This window comes from Prionailurus viverrinus, chromosome A2 (genome assembly GCF_022837055.1).
Source record: "Prionailurus viverrinus isolate Anna chromosome A2, UM_Priviv_1.0, whole genome shotgun sequence".
In the NCBI taxonomy this organism is placed as follows: Eukaryota; Metazoa; Chordata; class Mammalia; order Carnivora; family Felidae; genus Prionailurus; species Prionailurus viverrinus.
Genome location: NC_062562.1, coordinates 99,300,060 through 99,323,368, shown reverse-complemented (window position 1 = coordinate 99,323,368; position 23,309 = coordinate 99,300,060). Strand labels below are relative to the sequence as shown.

Here is a 23,309-nt window from a genome sequence, read left to right as displayed (position 1 = left end):
GATGCCAACATGGGTTACCTCCAAATACCTGGCTGTTCTTTGAATAGTATGTTTAGAGAATGTGATCACCAGATGAAGAACTTGAGCTAAGGCTATAACCCCAAAGCCTGTGGTCTCCCATGTTATCTTCAGAGGTTTTAGGATTTGCTTCCACTAAGAAATTATAACCCTAAGAACTGCCTGGTTTCGTATTTAAGGCTCCAAATAAATATTTCCACTTTGATTCTCTGGAAAATGACTTTATTTGGCAATTTTGTAACAAAGAGTTACGCTCTTGGGGCCACTAAGGTGTAGGGAGATTTAACTTTTTTTTAAGTTTACTTATTTTGAGAGACCGAGGGAGAGTGCAAGTACACAAGTAGGGGAGAGGCAGAAAGAGAGAGAGACAGAATCCCAAGCAGGCTCCACATTGTGGAGCCTGATGCAGGACTCAAACTCATGAATGATATCATGACCTGAGCTGAAATCAAGGGTCAGATGCTTAACTGGCTGAGCCACCCAGGTGCCCACACTAGTCATTTTTAAATATACCCAGTGGAAGCCATTACCAAAGTGATATGATATCCACCAGCATCCATTTGAAATTACTACAACAAAGTCTTCTTTTAAGAGTCATTTTACATTGTTATTTTTCTCACCTCCCCCACAGAATTTTGACCCAATGAAATATGTATATTTTTGAGAGTTTTTTAAAATCGATTATCCTGTTGTATTTCTATGCTACCAAAACATGTTTATAAGTGGGAATTGTTTTATTTGTAATTTTGTAAAGCTCTGTGGGTTAAAATGTTTTTCTCTATTATTATAACATTTTCATTAACTAATAATTTACAAAACCAAAGGAAACATACTAAATTTTTGGCACATCAGTATTGCAAAAACATAAAACCTCACTTCTTTAACAATTCTTTTTTTTTAATGTTTATTTGTTTTTGAGAGAGAAAGAGAGAGCACAAGTGGGGGAAGGGCAGAGAGCGAGAAGGAGACACAGAATCTGAAGCAGGCTCCACATTGTCAGCACAGAGCCTGATGCGGGACTCAAACTCATGAATGATATCAAGACCTGAGCTGAAATCAAGGGTCAGATGCTTAACCGACTGAGTCACCCAGACACCCCAGGTGTAGGAAGATCTATAACTCAACTTTAAGCAGTTTAGAATTCAAATCTTGATCATTGTCTCCAATCACTTCACACAGAAAGAGAGGGGAGCAGGAAGAGGGAAAAGGGCATTAAGTGTAGAGAGCTAACAAGGAGGTCACACACGGTCTTTAGCAGTCCTTTGTATAGCATGAAGACACAGCAGAAACAATGAAAACCCCATTGTTTATGGGAGATCTATGAAGGGAGAACCCAGAGGAGAGCCCACAATTGTCTCTATCATGGCAGAATGAAGCTTATTTGTGGACTTGCCCTCCTGGGCATACAACTTTGCTCCTGTCCAATCATCTGACACCTGCTTCGTCATAGCTGATCTCATAAAAAGGAAGAGAATCTGTGACATCATCATGTCCCTGGGGGAGCTCTCTGTAAGTCAGGGAGGTCTCCTCACCCAAGTGTCTCTGTCCATCCATGGTGAAGTGAACACCAGGCTGGGTTTGAAGGTCTCAGCTTCTGACTCTGTGAAATGCTGGTCTGTGGTAGACTTGAGCTTTCCAATAAAGGAGCTATTAACCCCGGGTGGCTACTGAGTACTTGAGATGTGGCTAATGCAACAGAAGAACTGCATTTTTACTTTTATTTAACTTCAAACACTGGTATTTGATTCTATTACTGAAAAGCTTTTAAATATGTTTGGGGCAACTGTGGCATATGAATCTGCTGTTTCAACTGTAAATTTTAAGAAATCTAATTACTATTCAAGTATTTCCAATGAAAATTAAGTGTCTGAATTGTGATATGTCCTAAGTATAAAATACAAGCCAGATTTTGAAGACTTAATACAGAAAAAGAATCTACAATATCTCATTGATAATTTTTATACTGACTACATATTAAAATGATAATATTTTTAACATGGATTAAATAAAACATTATTAAAATTAATGGCTCATTATGTTTCTATTGGACAATGCTAGACTAGACTACTCTAGACAACCCTCATACTTATAGCTTCTGTATTAAGTGTATGCTGAAGAGGATGGGAAGCCGAAGTGGAAATGCTCTTCAACCAGTTAAGAAAAAAAATGTTTTTAAAGTGCAAATGTGAAACAAGAACCTTCCTTAGCCACTTTTCTGTGCACCTCTTCCAAGATCAAAGTATTTAAATAGTGTCTCTGCTCTCTGCACAGTAAAAACTTGGTGACTGCTTTGCTCTATCCTGGTCATCCCATGATTTTCTCCTTCAATTCTCAGAACTGTGCCATGTTCATCAGCAGTTAATGCTTGCACCAGCCCCAGGACTGAAATTAGTGGCCTGGCAGAAATGGCAACACTGAACTCCCCTTACCACACAATCTCACTCTCATGACTTTTCCTTTAAAAATCCATAAACCAATGTAGCCGTAATGCATATATCATCCTCCTTCCTCCCTGAAGGATAGTGAATACCTTCTCTTCCTTCTTTCTTATTCCTCCAGTATCATGCCACTCTCCATTTCTTCCATTGATGTCCATTGAGCCCTTTCCTTGTGCCAGGCACTGTGTGCAGCATGGAAGTGAAGGACACACAGCCTGCTTCAGACAGACATTTAGATAATTGTTAAATGCAGCACAATAAAGGAGAAATGCACTGTGCCCACAGTAGGAGGGATGCCTACTGGAAGTGTAATCACCAAGGAGCTGACCTTTGACTGTAATTACCAAGGAGCTGTATTTGACTTCCCAAAGGAAGGCAAATAGGAGAGATGGCATTCCGGGCAGGGAGGCAGTAGGTGCGAGTATGGAGGCTGAGGCTGTGTGGCACCTTGGAAAATGAAAGCAGGTTGGTCTTTCTTGGGTATAAGAAATAAGGCATGGGAAGAAAGTAAAAGGAAGGTGAGTAGCCAACATGAAGCCATTAAGTTCCCATTTATAAGATATCATGAAGAGGAGAGGAAGATCAGAGAATACCTCAAAACTATCAACAGGTTGTGTAAGTTTCTTCCTCTCCTTCCAGAGCAGCTTACACATTACCAGCAAGCTAAGAAATCCTCATTCTCCCAGAGGTCATTATAGAACTTAGGAGTTTCCAATATGTCTGTGGCATCATCACCTTTGTCATTCAACAGCATTTATTGGGTACCTAGCATGAGCCAGTCACTTACCTACTATAATAAGGATGCAGAAGACCGGCTTCCTAACTAATTTCAGGAAGTCACAGTCAGTCCAGAGAGTATTAATAACAGGCAACGCACAGGTAGTTTAGCAGGGATGCATAATTTTTTTCCTTTCTTACTACTTGGGAATAAAAGGCATGTGTTTAAAATGTTTTGGGAGTAGAAATAACCTACTCCCCAAATCAGTGTTTCCTATTCTCAGCCTTTTTCTCTGCAACTAATGACCTAAATTTGAATTGGAAAAAAAATAGTATTCACATGGACTTCATTCCCCAATCTTCCTGGTTTAAATCACTCTCTGGAGTGTTTCTCAGAACAGGCTATTATGCTCACAAGTTAAGAGAATGTTGGTGGAGAAAAGAAGCTTAAGCTTAGGCAAAGTACCTTCCCCTTCATTTTAAAGTGGTAACATGTAAAAAACTGAATGCACTTGAACTCCATTGGATATAGAATGTATCAATGCTCTGATTTCACTCGTTTGAATATTGTTGAGTTTCCCATAGTTCCAAAATGACTTCAAAAATAGTATTCTTTCCTACACTATGGGTAAAAATATGCTATGGGTCTTAGATACACCACAGTTTTAAATATTATCCATGCAAGAGCTTCAGTGTGTCATAAAATTCAGTAGTTCATTGTTTCCTACCTCCGAATGGCTGCAGTTGTCATGAAAATATTGCCATGGCTCAAGCCCCAAATCAGAAGCCAACCCAAACCTGCCATGTGGTCGATTCTCCCTGCAACTGCCTGCTGCTTTCCCCAAGCTCCCCCTCTGCCAGCTCCCTTCACCCAGCAGGTAAAAGGCAAGCAGTGGGCACCTTTGTCAGCCAGGCAGCTGGGCGACTGCAGGCAGCCAAAGGTCAAAGAATCATCTGTGGCAAGAGGACAATTTGCTGAACCCAAATCTAAAGTTCTTCCAGTCTAAACCCATCGGGCAGTGCTTAATGTCTAGAGCTACAGTAGCTAGCTTTGAATTCAAATCTGTATTGTGGAATTTGAACCATTGAAACACCCATCACCACAAAAAACCTCTATGAATCTTGTTAACAAAACAGGAAGACCTTCTGCCAATAGCTGAGAAATAAATTCCTTCTTTCCTGCTGCTTGGACCACAGCATAATGAGGGCTCCCAAGCTCTCTTTGCAGTAATAAAACAAATGCCCAGGCTTTTCCTTTTGATGTGTTCCAGTTTAAAAGTTTAGAGTTGATGCCTTTTCATCCTTAATTTATCTTCCCTTGTAAATATTTCTGTACCCTTTCCAATATCTGAAGTCTACACATTTTCAAAGTATAATTCACTCCTTCTCCGATTTCAGTTGTATAACTTTATGTTATGGGTCAAATTTTGGGCTAAATAAACATACCTCAGGCTACAGCCCTGCAAATACCTCTGGCAGCAAATTAACTCAAACAAATGTTTTGGTTGGGTGCTGAGGTTGTTTTTTAATAATCTTTCTGATCTGCCTGGAGGTCCAAGGATAACCTAGGTGAACTCCAAAAAGCTTTTCTAACTTTGTATTTTCTGCCACATTAATAGAAGGTTCTTGAAGTTGTTTAAGTGGTTGGTTTAAAATTCCACCACCAGAGGGTGCTACTTGTTTGCTTCTAAAATTCATTTCACTCTCAGATTTGAAAGATGGAGGCCCTGTCACCAAAGACTTGTCCCTGCAACACCCAGTATTACCCAGGAAAGGTTTCCAGAAGACCTGTAGGCAACGCTCTACTTCAAGGAATCAGACTTCACTTCGCTTTGGACATTACATGTTTGGAACCAAAATTGAAAATCTCTGTAGCTTGCACAAACCCAACTGCACTAATTTATATATTCGCTGCAAAGCAAGCAAGACATTCGAATCATTTTCCATCCTCATGACTTGTGTTCAGTATTTACTACATGATGACAATGAAACCCAAACTCTAACATTCTCTTCACCACACCAAAAAGTAAAAAAACATAAAGTAAAAAGAGAATTTGCCTAGCTATGCCAATCATGCTGTTTTCCAACAATGTAAACCACTCTTACACACATATATCTCTTCTGCTTGAGTGTAATGTCTCATTTCTAGGGAGCATTTTATAATCTTCAATTTCTCTTACTGTATTTTTTTTAATGACTGGGATTTGCATCTGACTTTTCCACGTGGCGTTTTCTGGTATGCATGAGGAAAGCATGGAATTCACTTCCCATTCACCTATGCGGAGTGTGCATGGAAAACTTTTTTAAATTTTAGATTTTAAGTTTTAAATGGTAAGACACTCTAGTGTGTTGTCATCTGAATGGCAAAGCCAATCAGGGGTCAGTGAAGTTTTTCTATGAAGTTCCACACTGTAGTAAAGATTTCTGGCTATATGAGGTGTAAGTTCTGTGTCACAGCTACTCAATCCTACCATAACAGCAAGAAAGTAGCCACAAAGACTATAGACACCAATGACTGGTTGTGATTGTAGTTCAGAATACTTTATTTTGAGGAACAGGTGGTGTTCTGCTACTTGCTGACTCCTGAAAATGATGAATCTTAATGTACACATTGTTTTTATCGATAAAATTCAGAAAAGTTTCTATAATGTCATCCTGTGATGATTTTGTCCTTCCTCATACAGTTGTGACGAAGCGTGACCTAAGTGATCCATTTTAAAGCTCATGGGTCCTTTGGAGGAGTACCACTAGGCTCCCTGTTCAGAACTGTCAAAATCTGAGCCAAAGGAGATCTGGACTTTTCAGTGTGTCATCATGTTTATGTCTTATGAAGATCGGTTGTGGTAAAGATATAAAACCAAGAAGGATGTGACACCCTGGCAATTTCTCCTAGAGATAATATGGAAAGCAAACAAAAGACATAGCTTATTTACCTTCAGACTGATGTGTAGCCAGAGGAGTCTGGGTCTCCTTGGAGTACGACACAACTTCCCTGGGCAGAAAATCCACCTGGGTAACCTTCGACACACCCAGCCTGTGCAGTCTTCGTCTGTAAGTAACAAAGGACAAACACTTAAAAGAGGGAAGGTGTTCTTTGCAGAAAAGCTATCAGTAATAATGCACAGAACCAACACAAACCCCAACCTGCAGTTTCTCAGTGCAAGGGGCTTGGGCTGGACGCTGGGACACCTGGCTTCTTAGCCCACATTGGCCCTAATTTTCTGGTGATGTCAGATAGGTCCCTCATGCTGACCCTCAGTTTTTCTATCTGTAAAACAAGGTCTTGGTCTGGCTCAGAGGAGACGCTTCCATTCTGAGCACCTTTGATTTTGTTTGTTTTAAATCAATAAAGGGAATTTTCATTGGTAATACAAGATCCTAGCCTCTTACATGAAATAGACAAAGGAAAAGCAGTGATTCTCAAGTCAGAAGAAAAGAAAGATGGTTTCTTAATGGGGTAACATGTTTGCTATGATAGCATCGAGAGGAGCACATTCCAAGAGGGAGTATAACACTTCTCAGTTCTCCAGAAGAGGAAGTAACACAGATCAGCATGTGAACCTGTGTAAAGGCACATTGCTAAAGCATAGGTGGGTCAAGAGGGCACTGGGCTAAGAGTGATAGGATTTTAGCTTGGAATTCCCCAACTGTGACCATGTGCAAAACAATTTCTAAATATTTATGTCACGCTTCAAGTGTTTTCAGATGTTTCTAACATCTATCACATCATCTGTTCTCACAACACCTCTAGGAGGCATATGGGAAGATGTTATCACCATCTCCATTTTATAGATGAGGAAAATGAAATGCAGTGTAAGAGACATGTCCAGGTATATAGAACTCATACATGGTTAAAGTACTGTTGGCCTGAATCCTGGTCCAGTGCCTTTTCCACCAAGCCAACTCCTACCTAGGGCTCTTAATGGTGGTTTCTGAGTTACTGCAGAAATCTGAAGTGCCTTCTGAGTCCCCCAGGAACATCCAAATCATGGCGGCAGCAGAGTCTGGTGCTTAAGTGCATAGACTCTAGCCCCTCCACTTACCAGCTGTGTATGTGATCTTAAACAAGGTACCTAACCTCTCTGCACCTCAGTTTTGTCATCTATAAAATGGAGATATTACTAGTACTTGCTATTAGGATTGTTATGGGAACGTATATATACGACACACATATGATGCATATACTACATATGTATTATGTGCACATATGTACATAATTTCCACACTTATATCTTAAAACAGTTTCTGGAACATTATTTTTAACAAATAGACTTAATATTAGGATGGGACGTATTCTACTGTGTCTCTTAAAAATTTCCAGGCATAGAGTATGTATGCTTCTCTCTGACAGGTAATGAAAACTGAAATAAATGCATAGCTCAATAGCACATACAGGGAATCCTAGTTACACTCCCTAGTTCTCTATGGCCAGTAGAAGCACATTTTATTCATATTATTGTTTTTAATTATTACTAGCAGATGGCACAGACTCATTGTATTTTTAGTACTTCTAGCAATAATAAAATTTAAAAAATGCATGTCACAGCTGGAAATTTCCTCGTACAATCTCCCAAGCATTCTAGGAAAAAAAGTTTTTCTTCTTTTCTAGGAGTTACTCAAATGACTGAGTGATATCAAAGATGTGTACAGAGTAGATGTGCACAAAGTTCTCTAAACGCCGGTTAGAAAACAAACCTGTTTGGCCATCTCTGAAGTGCCCATAACCAGGACCATAGTCGTAGCTGCACACAGGCCTGGGCCTCACAAGCCTCACTCACTCACAAGTCTGCACCACAGAGTGTCAGGCTGGGTTCCCAGAACTCGGTGCAGCCTCCTCACACAGAGTTAGTGGAAAACACACAAAATACACTAGAAACAAAGTTGCCAAACAAGGTAAAAGGCTCAAAGTTTCAAAGTAAGAAACTCAGGTATTAGTTTAACATCTTAAGTCAGAGAAGAATGTTTTCTTTCCTGAAATAAGTCTTTCTCCAAGCACTTGAAAAAACAAGCATGAATAGACACCCCAGGACTGCTTGGGGTAATGCCCCTCCTGCTGTTTCATAGCCATAGCCCAGAGCATCTTTCTGAGGTTGAGAGAGGTCAGGCTGCATCACACAAGCAAAGATATGGAAAGAAATGTATGCTGGTATGACAGCCCCACCTTTTCAAATGAAGTCACCCCTGGCATGAAGGTATCGCCCTGGATCCTAGACTTCTATGGGCATCTATGTGAGGCCCAGAGATCTCCATACTCCCACTGAAAGGTACCTACACCTTCAGGCAGGGATTCTAGGGTTTCTTGCTGATGGGACATAAGCCATAGACCTATCTTGATGGGTAACCATCAGCAGGCATTGGAAATAGGAGGCTGACATGTAATTTGATAGTCCACCATGGCAAATCAAAACCAACTGATAAGACAGTATGGCATAATGGTCAAGTCATGGACTCATTCAGAAACAAATATGGCTTCGAATTCTAGGCTTGGTCACTTATCAACCGAATGGTAGGTGAAAGCTTTGAACAAGTGACAAACCCTACTAAGCCTCAAGTTTCTTATCTGTAAAGTGGGTACACATCACTGAGTGGTTGTGAAGACAGAATGAAGCTAATACTTGCAAAGCACTTACTTCTGTGCCTGGCACATAGCAAGCAGCTCCTGGCTTAAGCATCTCCACTTTTAATTTATTTATTTTTGACTGGTAATGCTTGTATTTGTTTTAAAAAACCAGAGAGGACAGATTTATGAACGCTCTATATTAAAGATTCTTTAAGACAGCAGATTTGAAGATGATCTCTTTCAATGAAACATGAGAATCACCCACCAATGTCTTTATATGGGCACATGTATCCTTTTGGCTGCTTGGGAGACCCTATTTGCTTTTCCTTTAACTGAAAGCATTATCACCATGACACTTCTCAGCTGTCAAAACTTAGTCTGCATGAGTGACCTTATCTCACTAAACAAAATGTTTCCTTTTCTCAAAAACTATCAAAAAGTTTCCACCAGTCCCTCTCTGATGCTGTATTTGCAAACCCAAGGTCCCAATTCAACCCATGCCATCAAGAATAAATAAAAGCTAAGTTGTGATGAAGTGATTCTCCGCATGTGCCAATTGGTTGATACATCAATGAACTTGTCCTTTTCCCTTGAGGGTGATTTTGTCTCAAATGATTTATAATTTTAAAGCAACCGCTTATAATGCTTCTTATGGGGTAATGGATACATTACTGTGTCTTTCCCTGCAGTCTCCACATTGATTCAGCTGCATTTATAGCAAATGCTTTTATACTTTGTGGCTATTCTGCTGTTGCTTTATTAACTGTGTAGTTATAATGCAGATAAACACTTTTTATATATTATCTTATTATATCCTCATTACAATTTTACATCCTATTACAATTTTACACTTTAAAAAATTCAGGTTCAGCGATAGTAAGTCATTTGCTCAAAATCACAAAGGTAGTAAGTGACAGACCCAGGGCTTTGGCTCTGTCAAACAGCAAGTTAAGGGCCATGTTCTTAGAAACTGTTCTCTGTTGACCCTGTCCTCTGATTTTTTTTCCTAATGCTTTATGAACATTGCCTCACTGAGGCACACTCTTACAACCTAATATAGTAGAGGGCCAAGCACATGTGATCATTTTATAAGTATGAGAAAGGATTCCTGAGACACAGCGAGGCCTATATTATTGGAGCATAATCGAAGGATCCTGTTTGCAAGGTGAGCACCACACAATGGTTCCCAGTCCTAGCTGGTTCAGACAGGCTGGCCAGTAGGTGGCACCCTTCCACAGCAAAGACCTTCCTCTTAGGTGTGTTCTCTGAGTCCTCCATTCTGAGTATTTCCTAGACCAGTCCTGGGGCCTGCATGTCAGTGGATCCAGAATCCATCCATTTATACAACTCTGTGATAGAGGCCTTCTTCAACTTCCCTTTTTGTAGAAAAACATTTCTACAGTTGTATCAGCTGAAAAAATTATTATAAAATGTTTAAAACATGAAGTACACAGTAGTTATTTCCTTTAAGTACGAACTTTGAGCATCATATATTTTTTATTTTTATTCAAGCCTTATCAATTCATATTTCTTTTATACAAGGATACAAATTAAACTGCTTAGCAAGAGAGGGGGAAAAAAACCAATGTAGCACTAATGTCACTATAATTCCTTTTCCTTCTAATGAGGCTATAAATTCCATACTGGCTCTTCAGTTCTGGTTCTGGGATCACTTAGCTGCCATCCCACTCCCCCTCCTGCAAAGCTCATGCTTTCACCTACGTACAAGCAGATACTTCTGCTATCACCCCTCATACAGGCCACTGCATTCACCTCTTTTCATGTCTGATATGACTGCAAGCTTGCTTATTTATCCCTTACTGATTCATCTCTGTAGCTTGGGCCTCAGTTCAGGGTCAGGTACAGAGGAGGCACTCAATCAATGTTTGAGGAAGGAAAGGTGGGAAGAAGAGAAGACTAGAAAAGGGGAAAGGCAGAAGGCATCCTACAGAAGTGTAAACTGAGATTTTAATTGTCAAATGCCAGGTGGACATGGCATTATTATTAAATTATATTGTGTATTTTCACCTTGGTAGTTTATTCTAAAATAAGAGGCTTTAATAGAATTTTAAATACACCGAATTAAATGTGTATCATGTTCTAAATAATCATAAGAGAGCGAGTCAGTGTCACTTAAGAAGTACAATAAGGCTTCATATATTTGGATTCACTGTGACCACATTGAATAAATATAGAGGGAACCCAAACAGAAGTCCTAGAGCAGGGGCTCCCAAAGTGTGGTCCTTGACCAGCAGCCGCAGTACCGTTTGGGAACAGGTAAGAATGCAAATTCACAGGCCCCACCTGAAAACTACTGAACCAGAAACACTGCGGGCAGAGTCCAGTGATTCCAATGCCCATTAAAGCCTGAGTACCAGTGAGTTAGAAACACCGGACAGAGACTTCACCGTTTAACCATATTCACCTGGGGATCCCCGAATGTAGCCAATTCCTAGAGGATGAGGCCTTAGTCCCACTGAAAAGGGAGGAGAGGATGTCCCTGGACCAAGTTTATAAAGCTCTATGAGACGGGCCAGACACAAAGATGAACAAAGATGAAGAAGAGATAAGAGGCAGGCAAAGAGACCAGTGCAAGTCTTTCCTATATCTAAAAACTAAAGAGTCAGGCAGAGGATGCCAGAGACACTGGGCAATGAACCCCGATCCCTCACAAGCTAACTTGGCATGGTCCTAGAATGACAGAGGGTCCATATCTCCCCAGGGCTGGGGTGGGACTCCCACTAAAAGTCCTGGAAGCCTCCTCGTCAACTAATCCTGTCAATTTGGCTTAACAAGCTGGCTGAGGAAAGTTGCAATGTTTCTTCTGAAAAGAAAGATCAGATTTTGACTAGGAATAAAAAAGTGAAGCTATCTGAAGTCTGAGAAGGTCACTGGCTGGTGCTCAGGATGTAAACGTTTCCAGTTCACCACAAGCATAGTCCAATCTACCCAGGTTCTGTCCATTTGTCCTTGGTTGGACATTCTGAATCACAAGAAGAAAACTACTCCCTTGAATGAGTGGAGACAGACCCCCATTATTTTTTCTGTTTTGAGTTCAACTGATATCTATCCAACCACAGTAAGGTTAGCATGACTTTGCTAAGCTGCTTACAAAGTTTCGTTATTCCAGAAAGAGGAAAACCCCAAGTGTGACCTAAGCATTGTCTATGATGTCTACCAAAGTTGACAAAAATAATGGTTATATCTCAAATAGAAGGATTCTGTCCTATCATTAACAGCATGAGAAACATGCGTATTGCCATTGGAATTCTAATAAATATATACTACGTGGCTCCCGTTTCAAAAGTGGATGACAGTTGAAGAAAAACTTCACTGATATTTTTTAAGTGTTTAATACTTTATCTTTTTTTTTTAAATTTTTTTTTAACGTTTTTATTTATTTTTGGGACAGAGAGAGACAGAGCATGAACGGGGGAGGGGGAGAGAGAGGGAGACACAGAATTGGAAACAGGCTCCAGGCTCCGAGCCATCAGCCCAGAGCCCGACGCGGGGCTCGAACTCACGGACCGCGAGATCGTGACCTGGCTGAAGTCGGACGCTTAACCGACTGCGCCACCCAGGTGCCCCAAGTGTTTAATACTTTAAACATTCTTTAATACTAAAGAGAGAAAATACTTGCAAAGCAAAGCGTTATCTACCAAAATGGGATACCCTGGTCTTGTGCCTATGTTCTGAAAAGGTCTCCATTCTTTTCAAAGCCACAAGCATCAGAACTTCAGCTTCTAAAGCCAGTGCACCTGTAACCTGAAAATATGGAGACAGCCATTGTTTTGGGCCTACATGTGGAGTGCTAAAGAACACCCACTAGTTGTCAAAGAAACTACTATCTATTGCCTTTAAAAATAAAGGTGGGGTGCCTCCAAGAGACTTGGAACTCATGCAGGTAAAACCCAGAACAGATATTCTCAGAGACAAGGAGTTATTCAGCCAGATGCCAAAGTAGGTCAAGGCTAAGGAATAAAAGAATGTCTTCACTGGACCCAGACTCAATCCTGCTGGGTTTTATTCCTGCATATTTGCATGTGAATATTTCATCCCATGATATATTAATGGTGCCGCCAAAGAATGTTTCTAGTGCTGCTTCTAAAATTCCTTGAGGCTTCTCAAAGAAGATTTCCTAAGACATCAAGAATGGGAATGGTTCCATTTTCCTTCTTGTCCAAACATCTTATGTGGGTATGCACAGTGTCTTTGACAACTGGCAAAGAAACCACTTCAGCCAACATCATTATCAGCAACCACAATTTTTGAAACATGACACTATCCCAGATCCTAACATTATAAGCAGAATAAAGAGATCAAACATATACATCAAAAGCAAATAGGAATGAAAAGTAGCAAATAATAAAAGCCAACATAAGTGATCCACACAGTAAGTGGGACAGGAGAGTATAATGGGCAGATTACCATGTGCTTCAATAAATAAAGTTTCACTGAGACTAAAGGCCTGATGTGAGTCTTGAAGGATAAGATAGGTGAGTCTACTCAGGTAGAAAAGAATGACGAGGGTAACCCAGGGAGGCAGTCTTGTGCAAGAAGATCTGGAGACCAAATTCACATTTCATACCTGACAGATCAGGTTTTCAGGGGAAAAAAAAAAGTTTTAAGCTGAAGAGCAATGGAAGATTAAGTTTTGAGAGGTACACTGTGAGCAGATTATTCTTAGAGGGCTTAAAATCTTGGGCTAAAGAACTTGAACTTCATGCTGTAGATAATGGGAAATTACTGAAAGTTACTGAGTAAGAAATTGACCACTGCAAAGAAACATTTCAAACTTGTTAGCATAGCAACCATGTAAAGAATGGTATCAAATCTCTTTTTGACAAGTGAGCAACCAGAGGCTGTGTGTGGGACCTTACAAGCTGAGTGTGGGGGAACCACAAAAGGATCTATAAGCAGAGGGTGGGTGGGTTCAGTAACCAAAGAGAAAATCCAGGCAAAGCATTAGTTCAAAGGAGGCAGCCAGAGACATGGTTATTGGATTTGTGACCGGCAGTCTAAGAAATGTGGAGACTTGGTCCAAGGTGGTAAGAAAGCACTCTGTAGTTATGGCACAGGGAACAGAAAGGATATGCCGTACTTTGGTGACTCTAGAAAAGAAATGAAGGTAGACCTTAGCAGTTTACTTGGTATGGAGGGTGAAGGAAAAGGAGCAGACTGGTGATTATTTCAAGGCCTCATGCCTTATGGGAAGAAAAGTGAATGGTGTAACTGGAAGACAGAGGAATCTGCAGAAAGATATGCCTTGGGGTAAAAAATGAGTACCTCAGTGGATGAGTTTCTGGTGAAGGGTTATCCCATTGTACGAGATATAAGACCAAAGCTCAGAAAAGAAGACAAAACAGAAATTATGGCCCTGGAAGCCACCAAATGAGAGTCAGATGAGAAAATGCTGCATCCATAGAAAGAAAGAATATAGGCAGCCAAGGGCACAGAAACTCACGTAATATGAAATGACAAAGGGTAATTTGTTTTCCAAACACTGTACCATAGTATAATTAGTTGTGTCAAGGTGTGACATCTCAAGAACCGATTCCTTGCATTGGGAATGGGACACCACGTGGAGGAAAGGACGATGGGGGGCCACACAATGGAAGTGAACCTGGCAGGCAGCCCCTTACCACACTCCCTTTATCACCTATGTTCCAAGTGGGTGTTTTCCTCCAAGAACTGGAAAGCAACTTGATGGCTGACCTTTTCTGATTACCTCAAAAGAGATGAGTTTCCATTTTCTATGTTCACATTTTAAAAATCATTTGAGAGGTATTTATTTCATTTCCATGATATTTACTTCTTACTGTGCAGAGATATTAGTTTGGCAGCTAAAGTATTTTTGCTGAACAGAAGCAAATGTCAAGTCTGGCTCAGTCAACAGGCACAGCCAAAGGGTTTGCCTTGAATTTCATAACACAAGTAAATCTTGCAAATTTCCAGGATAAGAGAAAAGTCAAAATAGTCACGGTTACAATACAGCTTGGCAATATGAGTGGGGGTTCTGCTGTCACGTGTCCACCTTACAAAGGAAAACTGAAAGTTAAGAATTATAAGAACAGGCAGTACAGAAGTGTGTTCTCTCCAATATTACATAAAAAACAATAATAATATAAAAATTTGGTTGAAATGGCCTTTTACTGACTTAATATTCATGAACAACCTTCTGTAGAAGTTGCAACATAAAGCTATAAATTTAAACAATTCTTTAAGTCACTTAGGACCAAAGTATAAGCAGACATCCTTGCCAACTGGTCATACTCATTTTCCTGAAATGGAATAAAAAAAAGAATAAAGTTTTATGAAAATCCTGCTGCTAGTGTGGAACAGAAAATATCCTCTACCTGCTTACTCAAGGTTCTTGAGAACAGAAAACAAAGACTGGCAGATAGCAAGTAGCATCTCAAGAAATGTTTGAGGACTGGATAAATGAGTACCTTAAGAGGTAAGTAAAGTGTTTTCTCTCTCTCGTGACTTTTAATTGAATTTGTTAAAACCAGTTTATTAAAGTTTTTCATGGGTCAAATTTTACTATATACTTACAGACTCTGAAATGCATTTTACCATTACCTTTTGATACACACAGGTTATAAGCTGCTGTTCCATATTTCAATTTCCACAGAGTGTGTGATTAGGTGTTATTAAAAAGGCAGAGATTGACAGTTCTTGAGTTCCAGCCCCACATCGGGCTCACTGCTATCAGCTTGGAGCCTGCTTCAGATCCTCTGTCCCCTTCTTTCTCTGCCTTTCCCCCACTCATGCTCTCTCTCTCAAAAGTAAATAAAACATTTTTTTAAAAGGCAGATATTGGGGTACCTGGGTGGCTCAGTTGGTTAAGCATCTAACTCTTGGTTTTGGCTCAGTTCACAATCTCACAGTTTGTGGGTTCGAGCCCCACATTGGGCTCTGCACTGACAGTGTGGAGCTTGCTCAGGAATCTCTCTCTCCCTCTCCCTCTACCCTTCCCTTGCTCACATGCTCTCTCAAAATAGATAAATAAACTTAAAAAAAAAAAAAAGGCAGAGACCATCCATATGCTCAAGAAGAATACAACCCACATTTTTCTCAAGAAAATACTAGACCTTGTTACATAGGAAACTTTAAAAAATTAATTCAAACCAGGGATTTAAACATAATAACAACATTTGGTAAAACCTGAAGAACAAGCAAAAAGAGGGTTACTTCATCAAACACTAATGAGGTTATTACTGTTCTGTTAGTCAAATTGAAACGATTTTAAATGTGAAAAGTCCTCTAAAACTGCCTGTCTAGATTTTCTCAAACACCTACCAGCATCTTGAAAATACATGTTTTTCTAGTGCCTTCATAGAGCTACTTTAATTTCTATTCTTGACAGAGTGATCTCTCTATTTCTCCACAGCAGTATGGGATGGTGCCTCGTGGATTCAGGAGTTAACACTCGCCCTCTCTCTCAGCTGAGAATAAAGGAAAGGTTGAGAGGTAGGAGAGGTCACCACCTTATACCAATGTCTCCCAAGGATAGAAGGCATCCCTAAGTGCCTCCTTCAGGAAGGAGCAGCCACATCCCTCACAGCAGGTTTCTTCTCATTCTCACTTTGTTCCAAATATTTTTAAAAACCTACCAAGAGTTTAATATACAATGACACAGAGGACATACAGTTGTGAGGCTCCGATATAATCAGAAGGTACTAAATATTCCTATATGTTATTGGGTTTAACAATTTTGAGTGATGGGCCACAAAAGACCCTTATTGCTTATTGATATCTACTCGTCATTGAGAATCTTTGCTTCCCTCTCCCCTTGTGCTGACTCAGCACATCTCCTTAAATACTGACAATCTCATGGTGGCATCTGTACTTATGTTTCCTACATAAAAGAACAAAAAATATTTAAAATATAATCCCTCTCTCAAACTTCCCCATCGCAACCCCAAATTTCACTTCCCAGTTTATGCAGATTTGTTTCTATACTGTGATCTTTTAATTGACTCTTTTTATCCTATTATTTCACTTTCTACTTCTATCATCTTCAATTCACTTAATGTATTGTAATAGCATAAGAAAGCAAAGCATTTTTGGTACTTTCATAAGTATTTGGTTAAAAAACAAATGGGTCAAATTTATTTTCTCATTTTATTTGGAATTTTCTTAAAGCTTTCTTTTTCCTAAATGTCATATTATCTCCCTTATTTGTCCACGATGCCATTTTCTTTACTGATCACATAGATAACATACAAATCAGAATCAAGTGACACAATATTTGTGCTGCTAGCCAGGGTGGAGTGATAGAAAACAGATTTATTCTAAAAAAAAAAAAAAAGACAGCAGTTTGAATGAAACAACGGTTTGTAAGATACTGGGGGTCAAGCAATGATGGACACTAATATATGAAAGAGGGAAACAAAAGATGAGTCCAATAACTGCCCCAGCTTACTGCATTCAGAGAGTTCTCAGGCCATGGTGCAGGGAAGTAATCCAGGTGAAATCTAGCAGACTCCCTAAGTTAAGGAGACAACTGAAGAGTCTAGGGATACCAAGGCAGTTAGAATTCACAGGACAGAATAATAGAAAGGAATACTACAAAAAGAGAAAACTCAAAAGATCTTCAAAGGGTTTCCCTTGAGGATTCAGCTTAGTGCTAATATAGTGCAAGTATGTGAGGAAATCATCTGAGGCCAAGGAAAGAACTACCTGCAAAAATTAAAGGTAACAGTTCTGGGCACTCACACAGTTAGTGCCTGTTCCCACCGACTAGGCTAGAAAACCTCAAGATTTATGGGTCATTGTGTACAGTGCAGGAATTAGCCCCAGGCTGAGCACTGCATCAGTCCCAACTAAGAAATCTTAAAAATAGGACTTGAAAGGATCAAACTGTTCCCAAGTGAATTAACTGTATCTTAGAACAAATCTCAAGAAGATTTCTATAAATTCAGATATAGACAATACCTAACAAACTAATATTCACAATGTCTGACATAACCAAAAATCAGCAGACCTACAAAGAAACAGGAAAAAAGGACTATAATGAAAAGATATGTCAATCAATTGCAACTGACCCAGAACTAAGACAGATTAACACTGTACTTCAAGTGTTCAAAAAGTTAAGTAGAAACATGTAAGATTTCTCCTTTTAAATTTATTTATTTATTTTGAGAGAGACAACCAGCACAGAGTTCAATCCGGGGCTCAAACCCACGAACCATGAGATCATGACCTGAGCTGAAGTCAAGAGTGGGAGGCTTAACCAACTGAGATACCCAGGGGCCCCACGCATATAAGATTTCTTTAAAAGACCCAAACTGAACTTCTAGAAGGAAAATTACAATGTATGAAATTAAAAAGTCATTGAGTACTTTTTTTTTTTTTGAAATACTAGAAACCACAAAATAAAAGATTAGTGAACATACACACACATACAAACAATGGAAATTATCCTAAATAAAACACAGATCCCCTTTCTCTCTCCTCCAGCTATCCAAGATGCCGAAAGGAAAGAAGGCCAAGGGGAAGAAGGTGGCCCCGACCCCTGCTATTGTGAAGAAGTAGGAGGCCTAGAAGGTAGTCAATCCCTTGTTTGAGAAAAAGCCCGAGAATTTTGTCATTGGACAGGACATCCAGCCCAAAAGAGACCTCATGCACTTTGTCAAATGGCCCTACTACATCCAGCTGCAGCGGCAAAAGGTTATTCTCTGTATGTCTAAAAGGGCCTCCTGTGATTAACCAGTTCACCCAGACCTTGGACCACCAAACAGCTATTCAACTGCTTAAGCTGGCCCACAAATACAGACCGGAGACCAAGCAAGGGAAGAAGCAGAGATTGCTGGCCCGGACTTACAAGCTGCCGGCAAAGAGGATGTCCTTCGAGCTGGGGTTAATTCTGTCACCACCTTGGTGGAAAACAAGAAGGCTCAGCTGGTAGTGATTGCACATGATGTGGATCCTATTGAGCTGGTTGTCTTTCTGCCTGCCCTGTGTCATAAGATGGAGGTTCCCTAATGTATCACCAAGCAGAAGGCCAGCCTGGGGCACCTGGTCCACAGGATGACCTGCACCACTGTCACCTTCACACAGGTTAACTCAGAAGACAGAGGAGCTCTGGCTAAGCTGGGGAAGCCATCAGGTCCAATTATAATGACAGACACGATAAGATCTGCTGCCACTGGGGTGGCAATGTCCTGGGTCCAAAGTCGGCGGCTCGCATCGCCAAGTTGGAAAAGGCAAAGGCTAAAAAACTGACCGCCAAACTGAGCTAAGTGAACGCTGTTGAATTTTCTGTACATCAAAGTAATAAAAGGCTCTCTCTCAGCCTGTGTCAATTGGCAAACACCAAACCAAACCAAAACAAACAACAACAGACACAGATAGAAAAGAAAAATAAGTAAATAAAGCAATTTAACCATGGAAAATTTTCAAGTAACCTAATATACATGTGATTTGAGTTCCCAGAGGAGCAGAAGGAACAGAAGAAAATATATGCAAAAATAATGGTCAAGTTTTTCCAAATTTGTTGAAAACTCTAAACCCAATGATCCAAAGACTCTCAGTGAACCTAAGCACATAAAACATGGAAAAAACTTTACCAAGGTACATCGTAATCAAATTGCTCAAAATTAGTGAATTTCTGCCTTAACAGAAGACCTTTCCTTTAAGAAATGTTAAAGGATATCCACCAGGCAGAAGTAAAATTATACCAGGTGGAAATATGGATCTATACAAAGGAATGATAAACACCAGAAAAGTATTTACTACATGAGTAAATATATAAAATATTTTTTCTTAATATTTTAATTTCAGTGATAATTGGCTACTTACACAAAAATAAAAATAAGGCAGTGTATGCTTTATAACAGAATTAAAAACAAAATGTATGACAACAATACCATGAAAATCAAGAAGTTAAATATAAATGTAAACATATTAAGAAGTTCTTGTACTATACAGGAAGTGGAACAATATCATTTAAAGGTAGATCGTGATAGATTAAAGATATACATTATAAATACTAAAGCAACCACTAAAATAATAAAGCAAATAGATACAGCTAATAAGTCAAGAAAAAGTTAAAATAGAATAATAAAAAATTCAATAATACAAAAGGAAGCACCAAAAATAATAATAAAAGGAAAGAAGAATACATAGGACAAATAGAGAACAAATATCAGTATTACAGATTTAAGCCCAACCATATCAATAATTACATTAAATGCAAATAGTGCAAATATCCCAATTAAAAGACAGAAACTATTAGAACAGATAAAAATATAACACCCAATTACATGTTGCCTATAAGAAATGTACTTTTAATGTAAAGAAACAAATAAAAGTAAAAGTTAAAGAGTGAAAAAAGATATACCATGCTAACACTAATCAAAAGAAAGCTAGAGTGGCTAATATTAATGTCACACAAAGGAGATTTGGAGCAAAATATATTACCAAGGACAAAGAAGTTCATTTCATAATGATAAAGACATCAATTTATCAAGAGACATAAGAATCTTAAACATTTCTGCACCTAATACAATATTTCAAAATACATGAAGCACAATCTGACAGAATTGCAAGAAATAGGAAAACTCAAAACTTTAGTTAGAAATTTCACCCCTCTAGCAATAATTGACAGAGCCAACAAACAGAACATTAGCAAAAGATACGGAAGATTGAAACAACATAATCAACCAATTTGACCTAACTGACATTTATAGAACATTTATGGAACAACAGCACAACACATCCTTTTCAAGGGCACATAGGACATTTACTAAAACAGATCATACTATGGATCATAAACTAAATCTGAACAAATTAAAAGGACACAAATAGTACAAAATATGTCCTGTAACCAAAAAATAATTTAATTAGAAATCAATAACATAAAGATCTCTGGAAAAACCCCAAATATGTGGAAACTAAATAACACACTTCCAAATAGCTCATCACTTAAAGATGAAGTAAAAAGGGGAAACTGAAAAGTATTTTGAATTCAATGAAAATGATTGAAATATATCAAAATTTGCAAGATGCAGTAAGTAAGGGGAATTTTATAGCACTACATACCTATATTAGAAACGAAGAAAAGTCTCGGGGTGCCTGGGTGGCTCAGTTGGTTAAGCATCTGACTCTTGATTTCAGTTCAGGTCATGATCTCACAGTTTTGAGATTGAGCCTGCACCAGGGGTTGGGATTCTCTCTCTCTCCCTCTCCTGACCCTCCCCCATTTGCACTTTCTCTCTCTCAAAATAAATAAACATTAAAAAAAAAATGAAGAATGATCTCAAGTCAGTGACCTCTGCTTCTACTTTAAGAAACTAGAAAAGGAAAAGCATATTAAACATAAAGTAAGCAAAAGAAATATCAGAGTAGAAATTGGTGAAATAGAAAATAGAAAAATAAAGAAAATCAATGAATCCAAATGCTGGTTCTTTGAGAAGATCAATAAAATTGATAAACCTCTAGCCATACTTACCAGAAGACAAAGATATAAGACAAAATTTGCCAATATCAAGAATGAGACAGGTGACTATATCTACAGATTCTGTAGCTATAGAGTAAAGAGATAATAAGAGAATAAGAGAATACATATACAAAATAAGATAATAACAGAATACATATACAATTTTAGGCCAATAAAGTTGCCAATGGAGATGAAATGGACATATTACTTCAAAGATACAAACTGCCAAAGCTCATTCAGAAAAATACAGATTTCCTCAATAGCTCCACCACTATTAAAATTATTGAATTTGTTTTTTAAATAGTCCCCACAATAAAATCCCAAACTCAAACCATTTCATAGACGATTGTATTCTACCACCTATTTAAGGAATCCTTGATATTAAAATTATGTCACCAAAAGCATGATCCATAAAAGATCAAATTTGTAAATTGGAATTTGTCAAAATTAAACAGGTTTGTTTTCTTAAAGACACTGTTAAGAGAATAAAAAAGACAAGTCACAAGTGGGGAGAAAATATTTACAAACTACACATCGAATGAAGGATTGTATCCCAAATATATAAAGAACTCTCAAAACTCCATGATAAGAAAACAACCAGGGGCGCCTGGGTGGCGCAGTCGGTTAAGCGTCCGACTTCAGCCAGGTCACGATCTCGCGGTCCGTGAGTTCGAGCCCCGCGTCGGGCTCTGGGCTGATGGCTCAGAGCCTGGAGCCTGTTTCCGACTCTGTGTCTCCCTCTCTCTCTGCCCCTCCCCCGTTCATGCTCTGTCTCTCTCTGTCCCAAAAATAAATAAACGTTGAAAAAAAAAATTAAAAAAAAAAAAACAACCCAATTCGTAAACAATAAGGGCAAACGATTCAAGCAGACATTTCATCAAAGAATATTCATGTGGCAAATAAACACATAAAGAGATATTCAACACTATTGTCACTAGGGAAATGCAAATTAAAACCACAGTGAGATACCACTGCACTCCTCTAATAGTGTTTAAAAAAATTAATATTTTTAAAAAGTCAAGTGTTGTCAAGAATCGGGAGGGATTGAGGGCTTCATGCACTGCTGGTGAGAATGTATCCTGATAAAACCACTTTGAAAATACCTTGACAGTCTCTTAAGTTAAATGTACATGCACTATATGATCCAGCCATTCAATCTGGTGACATTTATCCAAAAGAAATGAAAATATATGTCTATAAAATGATCTGTACATGAATGCTCATCAGTTTTATTTGTAATGGGCAAAAAAAACCCTGGAAACAACTCAAATGTACATCAAAGTGACTGGATAAACAAACTGGCATATCCAGACGAGGACTACTCAGCAATAGCAACGAATGAACTAGTGATACACATCCCACGTGAATCAATGTCAAAATAGTTATTCTGCATGAAAGAAGTCAGTCAAAAGAGTGCCTATCGCATGGTTTCATTCATATGATATTCTAGGAAATATAAACGAACGTATAGTGACAGAAAGAAAACCAGTTGTTTGTTTTGAAGGTTGGGAGGAAGCAGGATGAGGGTTAAAAGGGCTGTGAGGAAACTTTTTGGGATGATGAATCTGTTTATCATCTTTGTTGTGGTGATGGTTTCATAAAATGTGTACACCTGATAAAACTTACCAATCTGAATAAATGTGTGCAGGGTTTCTTTTTTTTTTTTTTTTGTCAATTATACTTCAATAAAGCTGTTTAAAAAAAATCAAGTGAATGTCAACTATCCTTCGATTAAAAAAAACAAAGGGACAGGGCAAGCCTTGGGCTATGGTCAACCCCATGCCAAGCATCAAGAAGAGGAAATAAAATCTCCAGAAAAATCTTGTTGCCAGAAGTATATTCCATAAAACTGTGTATGAGAGAAAGACTGCCCTACACCGACTGTCAGAAAAGGGAAATTTTCACTAATCAGTATTTGAAATTGTAACTTGGCTAAAATCATCTCTTCTCTCAAATAGTCTGAATGCTCCTTACAAACTCTCTACGACCAACCACTCAGCGAACAGAAAATCTCATTTCTCATCTTTCTCTGACTCACTGGGCCTGCTCTGAAGTAAAATGTGACAGGCAAGGTGGGAGCCACAGATACGCCACCTCCCCAGAGTAAGTCACAAGTTTTAATCTGCATAGT

At 38.9% G+C, this 23,309-nt stretch overlaps 1 protein-coding gene and 1 pseudogene across 3 annotated transcripts in view; one reads left to right on the top strand and one right to left on the bottom strand.

Moving 5' to 3' along the window:
* The window catches only part of DYNC1I1 (dynein cytoplasmic 1 intermediate chain 1), a 313,654-nt gene that overhangs the window by 232,715 nt on the left and 57,630 nt on the right, over positions 1-23,309 (bottom strand). For all 3 annotated transcript variants that reach the window (XM_047847119.1, XM_047847137.1, XM_047847127.1), the window contains one exon: positions 6,107-6,222. In XM_047847119.1, the coding sequence (XP_047703075.1) occupies positions 6,107-6,222 (116 nt within the window). The remainder of the gene's footprint in view (positions 1-6,106; positions 6,223-23,309) is intronic.
* LOC125159168 (60S ribosomal protein L7a-like) lies at positions 18,208-18,946 on the top strand (annotated as a pseudogene).